We start from the raw sequence: 20,842 nt of genomic DNA, 5'->3' as shown, positions 1-20,842 counted from the left end.
ACAAAGGTTGCACACCACTGTTCGTCGGTCGTTAGGCGTCTCTGTGAAAAACTGCCAGACCTTAGAGCACCTCGGCCTCTGCAGGGTGGCATGGCGCGAGGGTGCGCTTTGGGAAACAGTTGGTGGATTATTCGGTCTGGCCTTGCCTCTACCCCTGGACACCGCACTGCCTCTTGCAACCTGCCCTGCTGCTGCACTTGCCTCCCCCTCTGAAGACCTGTCCTGAGTAGGCGTTGCACACCAGGTGGGGTCAGTCACCTCATCGTCCTGCTGCTCTTCCTCCGAATCCTCTGTGCGCTCCTCCCTCGCACTTACTGCCCTTACTACTACCTCACTGCAAGACAACTGTGTCTCATCGTCATCGTCCTCCTCACCCACTGAAAGGTCTTGAGACAGTTGCCGGATGTCCCCAGCCTCATCCCCCGGACCCCGGGAACTTTCCAATGGTTGGGCATCAGTGACGATAAACTCCTCTGGTGGGAGAGGAACCACTGCTGCCCAATCTGAGCAGGGGCCCGAGAACAGTTCCTGGGAGTCTTCCCGCTCCTGAGCATGTGTCATTGTAGTGGAGTGAGGAGGCTGGGAGGAAGGAGGAGCAGCAGCCAGAGGATTCGGATTTGCAGCACTGGACGTCGCAGAACTGTGGGTGGATGATAGCTTGCTCGAAGCACTTTCTGCCATCCACGACAGGACCTGCTCACACTGCTCATTTTCTAATAAAGGTCTCCCGCGTGGACCCATTAATTGGGCGATGAACGTGGGGACGCCAGAAACGTGCCTCTCTCCTAATCGCGCAGCAGTCGGCTGCGATACACCTTGATCAGGAGCTCGGCCTGTGCCCACACCCTCACTTGGGCCTACGCGTCCTCGGCCACGTCCACGTCCTTTAGGCCTACCCCTACCCCTCAGCATGCTGTATTATCAGTGATTTCCCAGGCAGGAAATAAATTGGCGCAAGCCTGCAGGCCAAATAGAATGTTTCCCTTTTTTTTTTAAAGGGAAGGCCCACTGACTATATTCAATCAGATAAGAACTGTGTTCCACAGAACTGCAGTGTTATATGAAGTGCAGCAGAGCGGTGATTTTTCCCAGGCAGGAAATAAATTGGCGCAAGCCTGCAGGCCAAATAGAATGTTTCCCTTTTTTTTTTAAAGGGAAGGCCCACTAACTATATTCAATCAGATAAGAACTGTGTTCCACAGAACTGCAGTGTTATATGAAGTGCAGCAGAGCGGTGATTTTTCCCAGGCAGGAAATAAATTGGCGCAAGCCTGCTGTTAGACGTAGCTGGCTGCGTATGATTTCTTTACGTTCTCCACCCACCACACACGTACCCAGAACGCTGAGGACTGTCAGAGGCAGGCCAAATAGAATGTTTCCCTTTTTTTTTTTAAAGGGAAGGCCCACTGACTATATTCAATCAGATAAGAACTGTGTTCCACATAACTGCAGTGTTATATGAAGTGCAGCAGAGCAGTGATTTTTCACAGGAAGGAAATAAATTGGCGCAAGCCTGCAGGCCAAATAGAATGTTTCCCTTTTTTTTTTAAAGGGAAGGCCCACTAACTATATTCAATCAGATAAGAACTGTGTTCCACAGAACTGCAGTGTTATATGAAGTGCAGCAGAGCGGTGATTTTTCCCAGGCAGGAAATAAATTGGCGCAAGCCTGCTGTTAAACGTAGCTGGCTGCGTATGATTTCTTTACGTTCTCCACCCATCACACATGTACCCAGAACGCTGAGGACTGTCAGAGGCAGGCCAAATAGAATGTTTCCCTTTTTTTTTTAAAGGGAAGGCCCACTGACTATATTCAATCAGATAAGAACTGTGTTCCACAGAACTGCAGTGTTATATGAAGTGCAGCAGAGCGGTGATTTTTCCCAGGCAGGAAATAAATTGGCGCAAGCCTGCAGGCCAAATAGAATGTTTCCCTTTTTTTTTTTAAAGTAAAAATATGCAAAGAATATGCAAAAAATATTTTAGGCGCTCTAAAGGAACATGCACATTGAATATGAACGCAGGAAATACCTGCTGAATTTATTACAAGGAAACCTAAAATAATGGCAAATAGCAAAATGCCAAAAGCAAAATATGCAAATATGCAACGCGTTTCGTCGCTCCTATGGCGACTTTCTCAAGCATAAACATGTATAGTCACATACAGCCATTTATATGTACAAGCAAACACTTACATTAGAACACTGACCAATCCTGATTCATTCATCTGTTTCCTCCAGCGTGTCCTGATGGAAATGCACGCTGGGGCTTGCCGCCCGGTGCAGTCCGTGGGACTTCCGGGTTGCGGCCACCACGTAAGACGTCATGACGCCCAAGGCGTCATGACTGATATCCGGTGTATATACGTGGGCTTTTTAGCCTGGTCTGTAGGATTTCCGGGTTATGGCCAGCACGGAAGGCGTCATGACGCTCCGGTCGTCATGACTACCACCCGGCGGATATACTTGGGATGTATTACCCACGGCTCTCCACCCGGAGGTAAGATGCACTGACGCTTTCACGTCTTATATCATGTGACCACACCTAGTGTGTATCGTTGCCATGGTTGCATCACTACTCCCGGATCTCGGGCCAGCTTAAAATTACAAAACGTAATCTCTATGTGACCCGCTGCTGACAGCAAAGGGGGCCACATACTCTAATATACCCAACACAGAAGATATTTACTTGTGTCCATGAATATTTATAAACCCTATGGGGTGCATTATGAAATTTATAAAACATAAAAATAGGTATATATACATATGTGCACATGAAAGCTGGTTACACAGATGTATATATAGATATACACATTTGTACCAAAGTTGCATACATAAAGAAAATGCATACTTGATATATAAATATTTATACCATAAAACTTCTCTTACCATAACTTTAAAATTATTAAAATTTCTCTAAAACTTCGTTTAAACCATGAGGGACCAGTGAACCCAACTTAAAAATCCAGAACATCTCCTTTATCCTCAAACAGTTGACTGATTTTACAGGTATTTTCTCCAACGGAGTCACTTTTAGCAATGAGGGATCACAATTATGAAATAAACTGTAATGTCTCGAGACACTATGTTTCATAAAACCTTTCTTAATATTACTTTTATGTTGAGAAATTCTGGAACTAAGACAATTAGTGGTTCTTCCCACATATCTCTTTCCGCAGGGGCATTCAAGTAGGTATATCACGTACCTAGACTTACACGTTAGATATTGTTTTATAGATATTTTCTCACTATCTTTACTTTTTATTTCTGTGGTGCCATGTAATATATGTATACAGCTTTTACACCGTTTTTTACCACACTTGAATGCCCCTGTTTTCCCTTTTGGATCATGTTTGTCCTCCATATATAATCTTTTTTCTTTTCTCGGACAGGATGGTGCCAGGAGGTTTTTAAAAGTTTTATTTTTTCTAAAAATGCATATCGGTTGCATGCTCAGGCTGTTACCCAAAAAGGGGTCATTTTTAAGAAGGGCCCAATGTTTCCGAATAATGCTCTTGATCCTATTATGATGGATACTGTATTTTGTAATAAATGCAGTCTTTGATCTCATATCTTTACTGTTCCCTTTATCTTTACTCCTATTGATATTCCCATCTCCATTCCCGCTGTTCTTATTCTTTCTTTTTGTATTCCTATTTGGCTCCCTTATTTGTACTTCTGAGATCACCCTTTCATATGCTCCCTCAACAACTTTTTTGGGGTACCTTTTTTCCTCAAACCGTTTTTTGATAATTTGTGCTTGTTGTTCAAAATCCAACGGGTCAGAGCAATTTCTCTGTATCCTCTTTAGCTGCCCATAGGGCACATTCGTTTTCCATTGTTTCAAATGGCAACTTGAGAACTCCAGATAGCTGTTCGTGTCAACTTTTTTAAAAAACGTTTTAGTAGTCACTTTATCTTCCTTTCCTGAAATCTCTAAATCTAAAAATACTACTCTCTGTTTATCAATAGTGTCTGTAAATCTCAAATTGCAATTATTACAATTAAGGGCCTTAATGAAATCCTTTAACGACTCCATGCCACCATCCCAAATAATTAGAATGTCGTCAATGTACCTTTTGTACATGACGATTCTGGTGTCTACAAATTTATCTCTTTCGGATCCTCCGTTGCCTAAAGATCGCCACATCTTAAGGGATTCCATATATGACACATGGAGACATACTTTGGATTGTATTTTTTTGAAAATTTATCAGGAGAATAATCTCTCTCCCAGGGGCCTTAGGGTCCCGATACAATCAGCATTTCCTAGTGATGAACAATTCACAGGAGAATGGGGGCTTATGTTGGGTACTTTTTCCACACTGATGTTAGGGAAACTTATCACCAAAAGGCTTGCACTAGCATCAGATGGCCTTAGGGCTTTAGTCACCTGTGTTACACATAGTAGTAGAGAGGACATCATATCATCCATACATTATTTGTATAGAATTGAAAAAGACATTTGTTTACGGAAAATAAAAAAGCTCATCAGGGATAAGGATGACTTTGATAATAAAAGATTTTTTCCTAGAGATTATAAAAGTCATGGAAATAACAGAAAACCGTGGAGAAATAACAACAATAATAATGGGGGAAAAAAATCATGAAAGTAATGGGGGGAGAAAAAACTTCAGAAAGAAATTTAGAAGAAACAGGAATAATGACAAAGGAGACACAAGAGCCCTAGAAGAGCATATAATAGAAAGGAGGGAGGATAATAATCAGGAGGAAGGTTTGGATTTTAACCTAGAGAAAAATGTAGAACAGGACGAAAACGCTAGAAGAAGAACACCGACAATACCTAGGAAAAAGATTTGGTTGGGAGGGACACGCATTTTCACGAATCAGCAACATACAGGTTCCAATTTTAGATCTAGACATGGGGGGGAAATTAGAGAGAGACGACCCATTATTTATGGGAGATATAGAGAGAGAGATCAATATGCAGGATGGGATGGGGAATCATTTAGAAATCACACCATAACCAGAACACCCTATCATTCTACACATAGATATAGGAATGATTCCATCTATAGACATGGAGAAGTCTGGAGTAATCAGTGTAGGGCCAGAAAGAACATCATGACACAAACGGATAGGAGTGAGCCTCCCACATCCAATGGGCTCCATTCTATAACACACCCTGATTACACCGGGGAAAATGTAGATATAGATTTACAGTCTATGATTACGGTGGACAATACTTTATGTGGTAGTCTAAGAGAGCCGGTGCTGAGCCCCCCACCCTCAGCAGGTAGTTTGGGGCCTAATATTACCAACAAGAACCCTGTAGAGACCCCACATAGATTAAATAGTGATCAAATTTTTTTCACACCTGAATTAATCCCCCAAACAGTAGAGAGGGCCTTACTAGCTTCACCAATGGGAGGTTCCCCTACGGATATCTTGGATCTCTGTCTGTCTAATGTGGCTATTACAAGTGACAAGGTTAACTATGGCCCGGAAAAACAATTACAACAAAACAACAGTAATATCGTTCCCTCGGGTTTTTTAGAACGAGGGGATCCTTCCAACTACCCTCCGGACGGTATAAAAGAACGATTACATACAGGGATGACCACTCAAAAGAGGAAACTCATGAGTGGTGTAGGGGAGGGGAATGCGATGAGCACACCAGTTACAACCATGAAGTCAAAAATCACTCAATTCTATCTCCCCCTGACGCAAGCCAACTTAGTTCGAAAAAGAGGAGAAAAAACAAGAGACGGGGCACTAGGGGGGGCAAAAGATGTAGGAAGAAGTATTCTGGGGAAGAGATAGTCTCCTTTGAGGAAGGTAAAAAATATGGGATTTTTAATATTTCAGCACATATACTAAAGAGAAGGGAAGTAGAGTTACTATCCAAAGGCCTCTCTTTCAGTCCTACACAACCTTCTAATATGTTGGATTTATTTGTTGACTTGAATTCATTTCTCAGAAAATTAACTTTGAATAGATATTTTATTTTAAAAAATAAGAAAGGAGAGGGATTCTCGTGTGATCCATCTGAGGAGTTCTGTTTAGAGGACCCCATTACCACTCATTTGAGACCACAGTCATATTTCTACCCCACAGAATCAAAAGGCGAATATTTAGAACTTTTTTATTGCAATGTATTGGAGGATTTTAATAAGATGTGTAAGAAAGAAAAAGAGGAAAAGAAAAAATCTAACTTAACCTTCCAACAGAGGGAAACTCTGAATAAGCTAGTAAAAGAAAAAGAAATAGTAATTCGACAAGCGGACAAAGGGGGTAGCATTGTCCTTATGAATTATACATACTATCATGAGGAGGCGTTACGCATCTTGGGCGATAAAACCTACTATGTAAAACTGAAAGGGGACCCTATTAATGATATAAAAACTGCATATTTTGATATGGTAAAAGTAGCCTTTGAAAAAAACTGTTTGTCTAAAGTAGAATACAAATATATTACGAATATTACATTCGAAACACCTTATTTCTACCATATACCAAAAATCCATAAAAGCATTACACTCCCCCCTGGACGCCCCATTATAGCGGGCATGAGTGCCATCACCAACCATCTCTCAGAATATGTTGATGCCCTTTTACAAGGATATGTCAAATCCCTCCCATCATATATCAGAGATACAGGTCATCTTTTAGAGATATTGAGGACACAAGTATGGCAAGATACATATATATGGTGCACACTAGATGTGGAGGCATTGTATACTAACATCTCACATTCGCAGGGATTAGATGCTATCAATAGCATACTGCAAGAAGATCCACTTATGCCCCCACAACAGAGACAGTTCGTTGTGGAAGCCATTGCATTTATTCTCAGTCATAATTACTTTTCGTACAATGGAGAATTTTACAAACAGATCCGAGGGACGGCAATGGGCACGAAATGTGCGCCAAGTGTTGCCAACTTGTTTATGGGCATATTCGAAAAAGATAAATTTGTAGACACCAGAATCGTCATGTACAAAAGGTACATTGACGACATTCTAATTATTTGGGATGGTGGCATGGAGTCGTTAAAGGATTTCATTAAGGCCCTTAATTGTAATAATTGCAATTTGAGATTTACAGACACTATTGATAAACAGAGAGTAGTATTTTTAGATTTAGAGATTTCAGGAAAGGAAGATAAAGTGACTACTAAAACGTTTTTTAAAAAAGTTGACACGAACAGCTATCTGGAGTTCTCAAGTTGCCATTTGAAACAATGGAAAACAAATGTGCCCTATGGGCAGCTAAAGAGGATACAGAGAAATTGCTCTGACCCGTTGGATTTTGAACAACAAGCACAAATTATCAAAAAACGGTTTGAGGAAAAAAGGTACCCCAAAAAAGTTGTTGAGGGAGCATATGAAAGGGTGATCTCAGAAGTACAAATAAGGGAGCCAAATAGGAATACAAAAAGAAAGAATAAGAACAGCGGGAATGGAGATGGGAATATCAATAGGAGTAAAGATAAAGGGAACAGTAAAGATATGAGATCAAAGACTGCATTTATTACAAAATACAGTATCCATCATAATAGGATCAAGAGCATTATTCGGAAACATTGGGCCCTTCTTAAAAATGACCCCTTTTTGGGTAACAGCCTGAGCATGCAACCGATATGCATTTTTAGAAAAAATAAAACTTTTAAAAACCTCCTGGCACCATCCTGTCCGAGAAAAGAAAAAAGATTATATATGGAGGACAAACATGATCCAAAAGGGAAAACAGGGGCATTCAAGTGTGGTAAAAAACGGTGTAAAAGCTGTATACATATATTACATGGCACCACAGAAATAAAAAGTAAAGATAGTGAGAAAATATCTATAAAACAATATCTAACGTGTAAGTCTAGGTACGTGATATACCTACTTGAATGCCCCTGCGGAAAGAGATATGTGGGAAGAACCACTAATTGTCTTAGTTCCAGAATTTCTCAACATAAAAGTAATATTAAGAAAGGTTTTATGAAACATAGTGTCTCGAGACATTACAGTTTATTTCATAATTGTGATCCCTCATTGCTAAAAGTGACTCCGTTGGAGAAAATACCTGTAAAATCAGTCAACTGTTTGAGGATAAAGGAGATGTTCTGGATTTTTAAGTTGGGTTCACTGGTCCCTCATGGTTTAAACGAAGTTTTAGAGAAATTTTAATAATTTTAAAGTTATGGTAAGAGAAGTTTTATGGTATAAATATTTATATATCAAGTATGCATTTTCTTTATGTATGCAACTTTGGTACAAATGTGTATATCTATATATACATCTGTGTAACCAGCTTTCATGTGCACATATGTATATATACCTATTTTTATGTTTTATAAATTTCATAATGCACCCCATAGGGTTTATAAATATTCATGGACACAAGTAAATATCTTCTGTGTTGGGTATATTAGAGTATGTGGCCCCCTTTGCTGTCAGCAGCGGGTCACATAGAGATTACGTTTTGTAATTTTAAGCTGGCCCGAGATCCGGGAGTAGTGATGCAACCATGGCAACGATACACACTAGGTGTGGTCACATGATATAAGACGTGAAAGCGTCAGTGCATCTTACCTCCGGGTGGAGAGCCGTGGGTAATACATCCCAAGTATATCCGCCGGGTGGTAGTCATGACGACCGGAGCGTCATGACGCCTTCCGTGCTGGCCATAACCCGGAAATCCTACAGACCAGGCTAAAAAGCCCACGTATATACACCGGATATCAGTCATGACGCCTTGGGCGTCATGACGTCTTACGTGGTGGCCGCAACCCGGAAGTCCCACGGACTGCACCGGGCGGCAAGCCCCAGCGTGCATTTCCATCAGGACACGCTGGAGGAAACAGATGAATGAATCAGGATTGGTCAGTGTTCTAATGTAAGTGTTTGCTTGTACATATAAATGGCTGTATGTGACTATACATGTTTATGCTTGAGAAAGTCGCCATAGGAGCGACGAAACGCGTTGCATATTTGCATATTTTGCTTTTGGCATTTTGCTATTTGCCATTATTTTAGGTTTCCTTGTAATAAATTCAGCAGGTATTTCCTGCGTTCATATTCAATGTGCATGTTCCTTTAGAGCGCCTAAAATATTTTTTGCATATTCTTTGCATATTTTTACATTTGTGTTCCTTTTGAGGAGTTGTATCCCCTTGTTCTTGGGAGATACAACAATTTTTGGGCAAGCTCCTCCCCGAACCCACGGGGGGTCTTTGAAGGAATACACATTTTTTCGTTCCATCTGGATCCTGCGGACACTTGTCCTCTGTTACTACGTGCAGACCAGGACTTGGAGGTGTAGAGTGGATGGGTTCTCCCCTCATGGGAAGCATCCTCCACCTACACCGGGTAAGTCATTTTTTATCTTCGAATCTACATTTTTCAATAATGCTTGGCTGTCTCGGATATTCGTAAGAGGAGCGCTGTCCTTATTGTTTTTCTTTTTTTTTTTAAAGGGAAGGCCCACTGACTATATTCAATCAGATAAGAACTGTGTTCCACAGAACTGCAGTGTTATATGAAGTGCAGCAGAGCGGTGATTTTTCCCAGGCAGGAAATAAATTGGCGCAAGCCTGCTGTTAAACGTAGCTGGCTGCGTATGATTTCTTTACGTTCTCCACCCACCACACACGTACCCAGAACGCTGAGGACTGTCAGAGGCAGGCCAAATAGAATGTTTCCCTTTTTTTTTAAAGAAAAGGCCCACTGACTATATTCAATCAATAATATATGTCTTCTGGCCCTGCCTACACAATTCTGTCCCTGTAGTATTACTGCAGGGCGCAATGCTCTGCACAGCCGATTTTGAAAAAAAAAAAATGCAACACTGCTAACAGCAGCCTGCACAGTACTGCACACGGTTAAATGTGGCCCTAAGAAGGACCGTTGGGGTTCTTGAAGCCTACACTCACTCCTAACACTCTCCCTGCCTAACCACCACTTCTGTCCCTGTAGTATTACTGCAGGGCGCAATGCTCTGCACAGCCGATTTTGAAAAAAAAAAAATTGTGCAACACTGCTAACAGCAGCCTCCACAGTACTGCACACGGATAGATGTGGCCCTAAGAAGGACCATTGGGGTTCTTGAAGCCTACACTCACTCCTAACACTCTCCCTACAGCAGCTCCAACACAACAGCACTTTCCCTCAGCTAACTCACAAGGCATCTGAGGCGAGCCGCGGGAGGGGCCGACTTTTATACTCGGGTGACATCTGATCTCCCCAGCCACTCACAGCAGGGGGGTGGTATAGGGCTTGAACGTCACAGGGGGAAGTTGTAATGCCTTCCCTGTCTTTCAATTGGCCAGAAAAGTGCGCTAACGTCTCAGATAGGAAAGTGAAAGTAACCCGAACACCGCGTGGTGCTTGTTAAGAGTAACGAGCATCCCGAACACCCTAATATTCGCCCGAGCATCAAGCTCAGACGAGTACGTTCGCTCATCTCTACAATTAACCTGTGTGAGCATCAAACTATCAGGACAGGATGGCAACTTCTAAATTTAAAGAAGCTTTTCATTCACATTGACTTACGATTTTGAAAGCTATGAACAATTTATCCATAAAGTAAATTAAAAAATGTTCTATTTACGTAAAACTGTCCAAATGTCTCCTTAAAATTACATATATGGCTGTAAATTCTTACCTATAACTTGGGTTATAGCTTTCTCTGGTCCTTCCATCTCCCCAAACAAGGGCTTTATTGCAAAAACATAGGTTTTTCCATACTGTAATCCAGTGAGCCTGAATGATCTGTATGATGCTGCCAATTGTTCCACGGAGGCATCAGATTCTGTAAAAGTAAATGAAAGTATTACAAAATTTATCTTTGTAGCTATATCTGAAAGCACCAGGTTAAGACACAAACCTTCCTCAGTATAGACAATGGATAACTGATATTGTATATATGAACACAACAGCACAAATCTATAGTTAAAAGCCAGCAGAAAAAGATGTTTCAAGGCAAAGTCTCTTCGTCAGTTGTGGTTGGTTAAAAATTGTAATAGAGAATCACAGAGGCAGAGGGAACTAATTTATAAAATGCCCACATCACAGAAGATCCCTTAAAACTATAATATTTTATTACTTTTACTTTAAAAAACACACTTTGGGCTCAAGACACTCATCCACTAATGAGAAAATAAGACAAAGACAAAATAACAATGAACAGAACACAGGTGCTGGTATAGGCCACGGTGTTACCACATAAAGGAAGTGTGATTTTAGACTCAGTTTGTACGTCTCAGGTATGGCTACGCAGTTTTTGTCCCATAGGAACTTCCCATTAGAAGGACAATATATACATGGGGGGATAGGGCGTTGTCAATCTTCCCTAGTTGTGTCTCCCATATATCTGAGATTTTGTAGTGTAATAGGTTAGAATCACCCCTCAGTATGAGATATTGTCCCAATTTAGTGTTTTCATTCACTGGTTTGGTTGATAGACTTGACCAACCATCTTCTAACATTCATATATAATTAGCCAAACAATTCTAGACCTTAGTGAGTTGATGTAATCACTGACTGAATCGAGATATTCAGTGATTGATTCAAAATGAATGGTTCATGGTTCAATGCATTTCAGTCAGACCCACGACTTTTCAAGAACCGGGTGGTCAATTGTTTAGAATACATATGTCCATATACTTAAATAGATGTTATAAGTCAGATTGTACTTATACAGTATTATACTATATTGCTTGCTGACGGCAGTTTGGGGTTAGATTTGTTTTGAGCAGAGGTCTACCTTATAAAGATAGAGATATTAATTTTGTCCACCCATTGCATTTATAGGGTGCCGATAATAGTCATTGCTGTATAGGGTGCCGATAATTGTCATATAGACCAAGATGTATAGATGTTAGCTGGGTAAGAGGACAGAACATGTCGGCCCATTAAGATATATTAATGCAATGTAGATAACGGTGTCCCCGGGGGATAAAGAATAAATATGACATATAAACGCATCACTAATTCAATCAAGCTAAGAGTATCAATTTTTGGGGGGGCTTTACTTTTGTTTAAAAATTGTAATCAATTCTCTAAAAAATAATGGGATACAAAAGGCAGACATTTTTGAAGAAACAAGGAAGAAAATAAAGTAGGAAAAAATAAAATTTTTAAGTCTGACACATATAAATAAACATAAAATTAAAGGTGAAACAATAAATACGTGTTACAGAAATAAATTGACTGGTTAATACAATGTAGATGAAACATCTAAAGTTCGAATAATGATGAGACAAATAAACGAATATTGTATCAGGAATGTATCACGAGTGTAATAATGATGTTTTTTATTATTACTTGTCTCTGCCAAAATTTCAGCTTTGTATCCCATTACATTTCATATGGAGAAGAAGCTGTGCGTAAAAATGCATTTTTCTGCTGGCTTTCAACTTTAACAAAGAATACCATGTATACTTTCACTGCTCCTTCTTCATTCTTTCTATTTCCAATATAGTTAAATATTTGGCAAACTGTTTTTGTCTTGTAACTTAAGGCCCATTTATACGGAGCGATGATCGCTCAAATGACAGTTTGAGTGACAGCTTTGAGCGATTATTTTGCATAAACTATTAAGTAGCTACTCAGCTACTTAACAGCTATTTAGTGGGCAAATGAAGCCTTAGCTGAAAGCAGTTAGCCCGAGGGCTCTTATCAGCTTTCAGTTCTTTTGTTCTCCAGTGGTAAACAATGCTATCAGCGCTCCCCGTGGAGAACTGCTGATAAGGCTGAAGGACGATTTTTAGGTTGGACTAAATTTAACGATCAGCTAGCAGTGCCCGAAAAGTGCACAATGGCCGCGCACTTAGAAGCAACTATTATCGCTCAAACAAACGCTTTTCAGAGATTTTTGAGCGATCATCGCTCCATGTAAATGGGCTTAATTGAAAATGATCTGTCACCTATAAACTTCAATAATAAAAAAAGAACATCACTACAATATGATGGATTCTTTAAAATAACAAATGATCCGGATAGTACTGATAAAGTCTGATGCACCCTGATTTGGCAGCAGCTTAAGGCCACCTGCAGACAGCCGGGTCAGATTGAGCCCCTGCAGGGACCAGCACGGCACTCACCTCTCCCACGGCTCTGGCTCTTTGATGTGTCGGCTGCCGGCCAGCCGGTGCATGCACAGAGCGGAACCAGTGGCCGGGGAGCCCCACACAGAAATAGAGCATGCCGCAATTGGTTTCCCTGCATGATTTCGCGCGGACAAATCATGGCCATCTGCCTAGGATTGCGTTTTCTAACGCAATCCTACGGCAGCTTCCACGGGTGGAAATTCTGCAGGAAATCCTGCCAAGGAATTTCTGCCCGTCTGCAGGGGGCCTAAATGATCTCTGTAATTTCAGTAAACTTCTAAGGGCATGAGACAGTTAAAGTGGCAGTCCATATTGAACTTTTCTTAATTCTGTTGTAGATTTACTTAAAGATTCACATGTAGATTTATCCCCAATCAGTGAAAACTGTTGCAAGAACTGACATGGCAATTCATTTTTTTCCACTATGCAGATTTCAAATCCCTGCACAAAAACATCCATGCCATATGAACTATGGAATGGATTCCCATACATCAGAATAAGATCGTAAAACAACATGGACTTTGGTGCGGAATCTGCATATGAATCCATTACTGAAAACTCTATGTGAACAAAGCCTAACTGTTGTGCGTCTGGAACCTGTGGTTCTACAGGTTTCCATGAGCACAGCTTCACTGCGAGGGTTAATTGAGCCGGCTGGATGTGGTGTTTCTCTAGCCAATCCCCTCTGGTCTGCTGCATATAAAAACCAGCATCTCTTTGTAGATGTTGGTCATTTTAGTACTTCAATATTTTATTGTAAACCAACTCAGAGCTGTTATTATGCATGCTTGTCTGTAGTGCTTCTCCCACCTTCCCTGAGGATGGTCTGGACACCTGCTGTCCCTCCCCTTCTTGCGTTCTGGGGTGTGTGCTTTGAGTAGTGTGTGGTACAGTGACCGCGCAGGCATGGGCCTGCAGACACACAATTTCCATACGCAGGAGTCTGGCTTAGTGAGAAAAAACCTTGCTTTTATTCCAATAACTTTGTGCTCATAACAGACAGAGTACGCGTTTCGGTTCACATAGAACCTTGCTCACCTCGCATGGGCCTGCAGGTTTCTCCTTATCACTGGGCAGGTGCAGCCTCCAGACATCTGATGTCTCATGTGTGTGTCAGGTGGGTGATGCCTGACACTGTTGCCTGTATCTCAGCACGGTGGCCGACTCTCTTTCCCCTTGGAGTGTGAACACTTGGACTAGCTATGGTTTTCTAGCTGTATGGCTGTGAGTTCTGGTGTGGTTCTGGTTCTATGTGCTTGGCATAACTGTGTGTATTGGTGTGAACCGCGACATGTTTTGAATGTCTGTGCAAGTGGCCAGACATGTGGTGTATGTGCAGTTCTGTTCTGTGTGGTGTGCATGACCTTGTGTGTTGGTGTGAACAGTGACTCATTCTGTATGTCTTCACAGGTAGCTAGACATGAGGTGTGAACAGTCGTGTTCTGTGTTCAGTGTGTGTGAACAGTGTCCTGTTCTGTGTTTTGTGCATCTCTCCAGGTTCCTAATCAGGGATACCCAGATCCCAGATAAAGACAGTGGGGCTGTCCTTATCAGGACAATCACCCTGCTTTTAGGCAGGGGTTCCCCACTTTCCCTGATTAGTAAGGGACAGGTGTCCTTTTTAACCTTACATCGAGGGGTGTAATTGGTCTATGCAACATGATGAGAGTTGTTGCGGTTTTATTAGGACACCATGTTGCATCCGTGCTGAGGTGTGGCACTTTAGTGTGCTACACAGACGTAACACTAACATGTCTAAGAGACTATTTAGGTCCTAAGATGCCCTATGATCACAGGTGCCCAAAAACTATGCTGAATGATGTTGCCATTTTTCGAGTTTCAATCAGAAAACCATAAGGACATGAAGACCATCTAATAAAATGTATATAGCTTGTTTTTCGCTTACTCAGCTTCTTGTAACAAAGGCAAAAAAATGCAAAAACATTTTTTCTGTACGTTTTTATTAAACATGACAGATTAGTGCATTTCTTTGGCATTGCCATTGACTTATAAATGTATAAATCACAACACATGCTTAATATGTGAGAATTTATATGTTTTGCTGCCACATTGCATAAAATAGTAGCCTACAGCTGGATGCTTTTATTTATATACGAGAAATATTTATAATGCACTGTACTGCACAAACCTGGTTTTAAAGAAGTCTAGATTGATGAAAAGTTTTTCTAACCAGTTTATAAAGCTGTTGCAGAGTAGAAAAGTTTGCAAACAGTAAAATGTGAACTGGAGAAGACTTTGAATACAACGCTACAATTTACAGTATGTTAAATGTTTCTGGTGATACATTACAAATTATTATTTCTTGCTAGTAAAGAAAAATAAGGGAGATAATCTCTTCATATAGCAATGCAAGTGTGGCCATTTGAGTTTAGGACTAAAAAACCCCCACAAGATTTCTGTATACAGCCTATGACAAAATAGAATATAGATATTACTAGTTCACAGAAGTAACTCTATAAATGCAACTATGTCTTACCTGAAGTTAACCTCCATGTTAAAAGATATGATGATGCCCCACTTACTCCGGACCAACTCAGTAACACACTATCCCAGGTTGTTTCTTTAATTTCAAAGAAATTTACTTTTGGCAAGTGTACTACATAACAAAATAAATATCAAAATCAGCTGGATACATTTGGAAGAAAACGGAAAACTGCATATATGTACACACACAAACAGACACACACAAAATCTCCAGCCAATTTAACCTTTTCCAATCCAATTTGTATCCTGGTTTTCCTAGGGGGATTACTTTTTTTCTGCCATTATACAACGGCGCTGTATGCTGGCTAAAGCCAGTACTGCATGAGGTGACACGTTAGATAGGCTCTGACAGCAGAGAGGCTGGCAATATACAGTAAGAGAACCCCGATGGATGTCCTCCAACATCTGAGCTGTACAGCCTTAAATCATAATGTCTTCAGAGGTCAGACAGTGAATTGGAAAGGGTTAAAGGGGTTGTGTGAAGATATAAAGTTGTTCTTTATCTACAGGATAGCTTTATGATCGGTAGGGATCTGACTGCTGAAACCCAAACCAATCCTGACAACAGGAGTTCTAAAAGTGCCTGCATTTTTTTTCCAACAGCTAGGGCTTATTTTCAGGAAGGAGCTTATATTTCAAGGCTTTCCCCAAAACTACCTGCGCAGGTTGCCTTCATCCCATTGAACCCAATAGGATAGCATCGCACTCCTCTACCACAGCGGTGACAGTTGTGGCAGGGAATTCTTTCACCCCCATGAGTAGTCCCCTCATCACTGAACACTATCACAGTGTTCAGTGATGAGGGGACCTTCGTGGAGCAGTTGCGCTTCTCCAAGCACAGCTGCTCCAATAAATGGACAAAGTCTCATGCGCTGCGCATGTGAAACTTTGCCAGTTCACGCATTTTGCGCTAATGCTTAGAGCGCATTTTTTTTCGCACACATAGGCACGCAAAAAAACACGCTCACCTGAATGAGGTCTAAAGGCGTATTCTGAGCTCAGACTAACATTTTAAAATCTAATGCATATCGTCATTTTGTAATACGTTCACTATACCTTGCTCTCACTACTTTCTTAATTTTCTATCTATATCACCTGACCTTCTACCTGAAAAATGTCTCCACTTCTTTTAACACCTTGTCTGCATTTGCTACTTCCTTCCCTGTCCATAGCCTCTAGCATCTTATGAGCAGTGCATGATGGATGGACAGGGGCAGAAGTACTGCTCTTTATTGCTCATGTGCAGGTCAGAGTGCCGGAAGCTCCTGTCTGTCTGCCTTAGCAGGCTTTACCTGACACTTCGAGTGAAAGGGAGGTTTGGTGCTGGTAAACTGTAGGACCTGTGAGCTGTGGGAGGAGCTACAGCACTGGCCAGAAGACAATGCTCTGTGCATGCTGGAAGTTGTAGGCAACAGTCTGTCTGTTCTTTAGTTTATTGCAGAGGTAATGCATGTAAGCACAACTGCAGATAAAAAGTACAGGTCACTGCTGCTTAGCTATGCCTCCTAGATTTCAGAATTTTCCCATATTTCCATTTTGTGCCCAGAAAACCCTTTTAAGTTTTAATAACCTGAAGGTAAGGGGTTAATTTTTTGCCCCACATCATGTGGTCATATGGGAAATAAAATTACATGTCTACTGTCTGCGCATTTACTTACTTTTATATATATTTGCACGACACATATTGCCTGTGACACGAAAATTAAAAAAAAAATACTTGTCATGAATGTTATCTAACTAAGTAAAGACTTATCTGGATCTTAGCCGGCTGAAGAAATTCTCTCTAAAAAGGAGGCGCTCTCTGCATCAGCTTAAGAGATCTATTTCCACTTTAGCAAAATGCATGCATAAAGGAAATATAGCAAATATGGCTCTATAAACAAACCACTGTCATGTCCTCATAAAATTATATGCATACTATGTGTACCGATTCCTTTGTAAATCTTATCCAGAAACAAACACCTCTTGAACACTCACACGTTTTTGCTGTAAGAAGGACAGGACTTCCCTCTCGGTTTCCAGCAATGGATGATATATAGATATGATAAGTAGCGCTCTCCTTCAAATCAGGTATTGAAAAAAATGAAGAGTCTGCAGAAACAATCTTTGAGTTTCTAGCACCACCTAGTGATAATAAAATGATGTTTTCAGAAGTCTACAATTATTACCTTCAAGTATCAGTTGAATATTCTAAACAGTACATGATTTTACAATTTATAAAATGAAGTCTTAATGAAACAAATGTCAGGTCCTTAGAATCTCTGATCTCTAGAGAAACTCAATAACAATAAGCCTATGAAATCTGAAATAATTTAAAGAATATCACAAGAATTGTTATAAGCTTGTGATTTTGTGCATCTTGGTCATGCCTGAGGAAGACTCCCTTCCAGAGTTAAACCTTGTAGCCCCCTTTCCTTTCAGTTGTATAATAAAATGTTCTTTTTAACATAATTAGTTTAACAACTCATTTGTTGGACTCCCTTGGGAACAGCACCAGTAGTAGACAGTTTTGTTTTTTGTTTGGATCTTAAACCCAGTTTGGAGCCCTAGGGAAGGATTCTTCCAGTGGACTAAGCTTAAGGCCCAATGTCCACAGGCAAATTTGACTTGCAGAACCCGCTTGAGTCACTTGCACGGAAGTTCTGCAAGTCAAAATGCCCATAGGGAAGCATTGACATCAGCAACTGAATTTAGGCCCCCTGTCAACAGGCATTGCGATATCCCATGGTGAATCTCAGCCGCGGGAGCTGCCGCCCGGGAGCAATAGCCGCAAACGGAGCTCCGCGGTCAGCCTAATCTGATAGATAGGCTGACCGCGGAGAATCGGGGCAATTCACAGCATGCTGCGAATTGCCAGACTCCAGCGGAGAATCGCAATGATTCTCCGCTCGTGGACAGGGGGCCGGTGCTTTCCATAGCAATGCTATGGAAAGCTTCAGATGGCGTGATTCCCCAGCATTTTATCGCCGGCGAAATCACTGCCATGGACAGGGGGCTTAAGCATGCGGATTTAATTTGCGGACCGTTTGGTGTGGAAAACAAATCGCAGCATGCTTCATTTTAGTGCAGATTCCGTGCGGACGGGCTCAATAGAAGTCAGTTCCATCCAGTGAGTGCAATTGTCATTTGTGTAGTCTTGTCACTATTTACTTATTTCAGGATACTAAACTAGATAGCACCTCCCTTATCTTCCCTCACTTTTGTGTTTTGCACCTGAGATTCTTCTGATATACACATATACTCACTTTAACTTATACATACAATCTAGTTATAATGTTTAGCTACAGTGTAGTTTACACAGATGTTCTTGCTACAGTGCTTGTAAAATGGTATTACAATATACAATGTATAATTTACATTTTTGCTCTGCAAAATATGTTTAAAATTTATGGTAATACTATACTGCTTCAAAAATTATCTAAGGTTGAGATATATTATAGGTCCATCAGCTTCCATTTTTCTATTGGATAGAATACTGCAGTATGTTATGTTATTTTGTCTATCAAAGAACAAAGGAAACTAGATAGATAGATAGATAGATAGATAGATAGATAGATAGATAGATAGATAGATAGATAGATAGATAGATAGATGTTATTATTTAACACATATATCATTTTTTGAATTCATTTTTTTAAATATAAGATTGTACCATCAAACGGCACCCATGAAATTTTGTAATGAGTTATTCCAGCTGTTTTCTTCCAGGATAGTTTGAGAGAGTTGACTCCAGTATCAATAATCTGCAAGTCTTTAACAGGAGGAAGCTGAATAGGATTGGAGTCTGCAAATATAAATGAACAATGAAAAGTCAAAAGGGCTGATTGCACTCTCTGAGTACAGCATGGGCATTAATTTAAAAGTTTGTCTGACACTATGTTGTTAGCAAAGTTGAGACATAAAAAAAAAGTTTGAAGGGTGGGAAGGATGTCCATCTTTAGGGTTGACAATGTCCTGAAATAAGGTAGGGAAATATTACCTCATATAGTTAATAGAGATGAGCGAACGTACTCGTTTCGAGTAATTACTCGATCGAGCACCGCGATTTTCGAGTACTTCAGTACTCGGGTGAAAAGATTCGGGGGGCGCCGGGGGGCGGGGGAGGCGTGGCGGCTCGGGGGGTAGCAGCGGGGAACAGGGGGGAGCCCTCTCTCTCTCCCTCTCCCCCCCACTCCCCGCTGCAACCCCCCACTCACCCACGGCGCCCCCCGAATCTTTTCGCCCGAGTACGGAAGTACTCGAAAAAGGGGCGTGGCCAAGTACGCTCGCTCATCTCTAATAGTTAAGTGTGCTACCTTGATATGTGGAGTGTCATTTAGGACATAAAGAGATGCAAGCAGGAAGAAAGGTGCCAAGGTACTTGATAGAGGAAGTCTGTGAGTCAGTCTAATTTGTGTGTATAAACATTTAGACTGAGTAGGGCTAAGTACTTTTTGAATTCCTTTAGGACATTAGGGATAGTTGTAAGAGGAAAGGCAATAAATGGAACAAATCGTCTGCCAATAGGAATAATTAGCTAGAAATATTATCATCTTCTTCCCTCTCATCAAGACAACCCCAGTCTATGTACCTTATTTGGCATATAGACATCAGAAGAACATGCCCTGCTCAAGCCAGAATGGCGAACCACACTATAAGAGACTAAGTCATTCATCTGAATGGCCACGATGTAAACCACAATATCCCACAAGCGACATCTGCAAGGGAAAATTCTAGCTGACTATGGCTTTGCCTGGGATACTGGGTGGCTCCTATCTGAAATGGTTTTAGTCTGATTAACAACCCTTTGTTGCAAAAAGTTTCCACTAGACATTAATATTACATAAAGCAATGGGGGAATGGAAAATCTTACATGAATACGGAGAATAATGCTGAAAGTGGTGCAATCGTGATACTCATCAATTAATATTATCTGCACAGGGTAAATAAGTTACAGAAAATTATTCACATTTCTCAAGTGAAACCAGTCTGTCTTTTGATCAGCCTATACTGCAGGCGTAGGATAGAAAATAAGAATATTTTAAATTTTATTAATGATGAAGAAATATACTTTAGTGCACTGTTACATCATTATAAAACATCTATAAAACCATATCTATCCATTACTGCGGTGCTTTCACATGGAAACCTGCCATTTGGAAAAATCTGCACCAGAATTTACACATCTAACATGTGGATTTTGACATGGATTTGCAAATGACTAAATTCCACTGCAAATAAACATCAAAATCCACACGTTAGACATATAGATTGTGGTGCGGAATTCTGTGTTGGAATA

At 40.8% G+C, this 20,842-nt stretch overlaps 1 protein-coding gene across 6 annotated transcripts in view; it reads right to left on the bottom strand.

Annotated features, from left to right (window-relative positions):
• The window catches only part of LOC136612061 (collagen alpha-1(VII) chain-like), a 268,004-nt gene that overhangs the window by 168,947 nt on the left and 78,215 nt on the right, over positions 1 to 20,842 (bottom strand). For all 6 annotated transcript variants that reach the window (XM_066592145.1, XM_066592146.1, XM_066592144.1 and 3 more), the window contains exons 17-20: positions 19,217 to 19,348; positions 17,542 to 17,688; positions 15,557 to 15,676; positions 10,614 to 10,760 (exon numbers count right to left, since the gene is read on the bottom strand). In XM_066592145.1, the coding sequence (XP_066448242.1) occupies positions 10,614 to 10,760; positions 15,557 to 15,676; positions 17,542 to 17,688; positions 19,217 to 19,348 (546 nt within the window). The remainder of the gene's footprint in view (positions 1 to 10,613; positions 10,761 to 15,556; positions 15,677 to 17,541; positions 17,689 to 19,216; positions 19,349 to 20,842) is intronic.

The sequence above is a fragment of the Eleutherodactylus coqui genome, chromosome 2 (assembly GCF_035609145.1).
Source record: "Eleutherodactylus coqui strain aEleCoq1 chromosome 2, aEleCoq1.hap1, whole genome shotgun sequence".
NCBI classification, from domain to species: domain Eukaryota; kingdom Metazoa; phylum Chordata; class Amphibia; order Anura; family Eleutherodactylidae; genus Eleutherodactylus; species Eleutherodactylus coqui.
The sequence above is the reverse complement of the archived record's forward strand: the minus strand, read 5'-3'. Positions and strand labels throughout refer to the sequence as shown.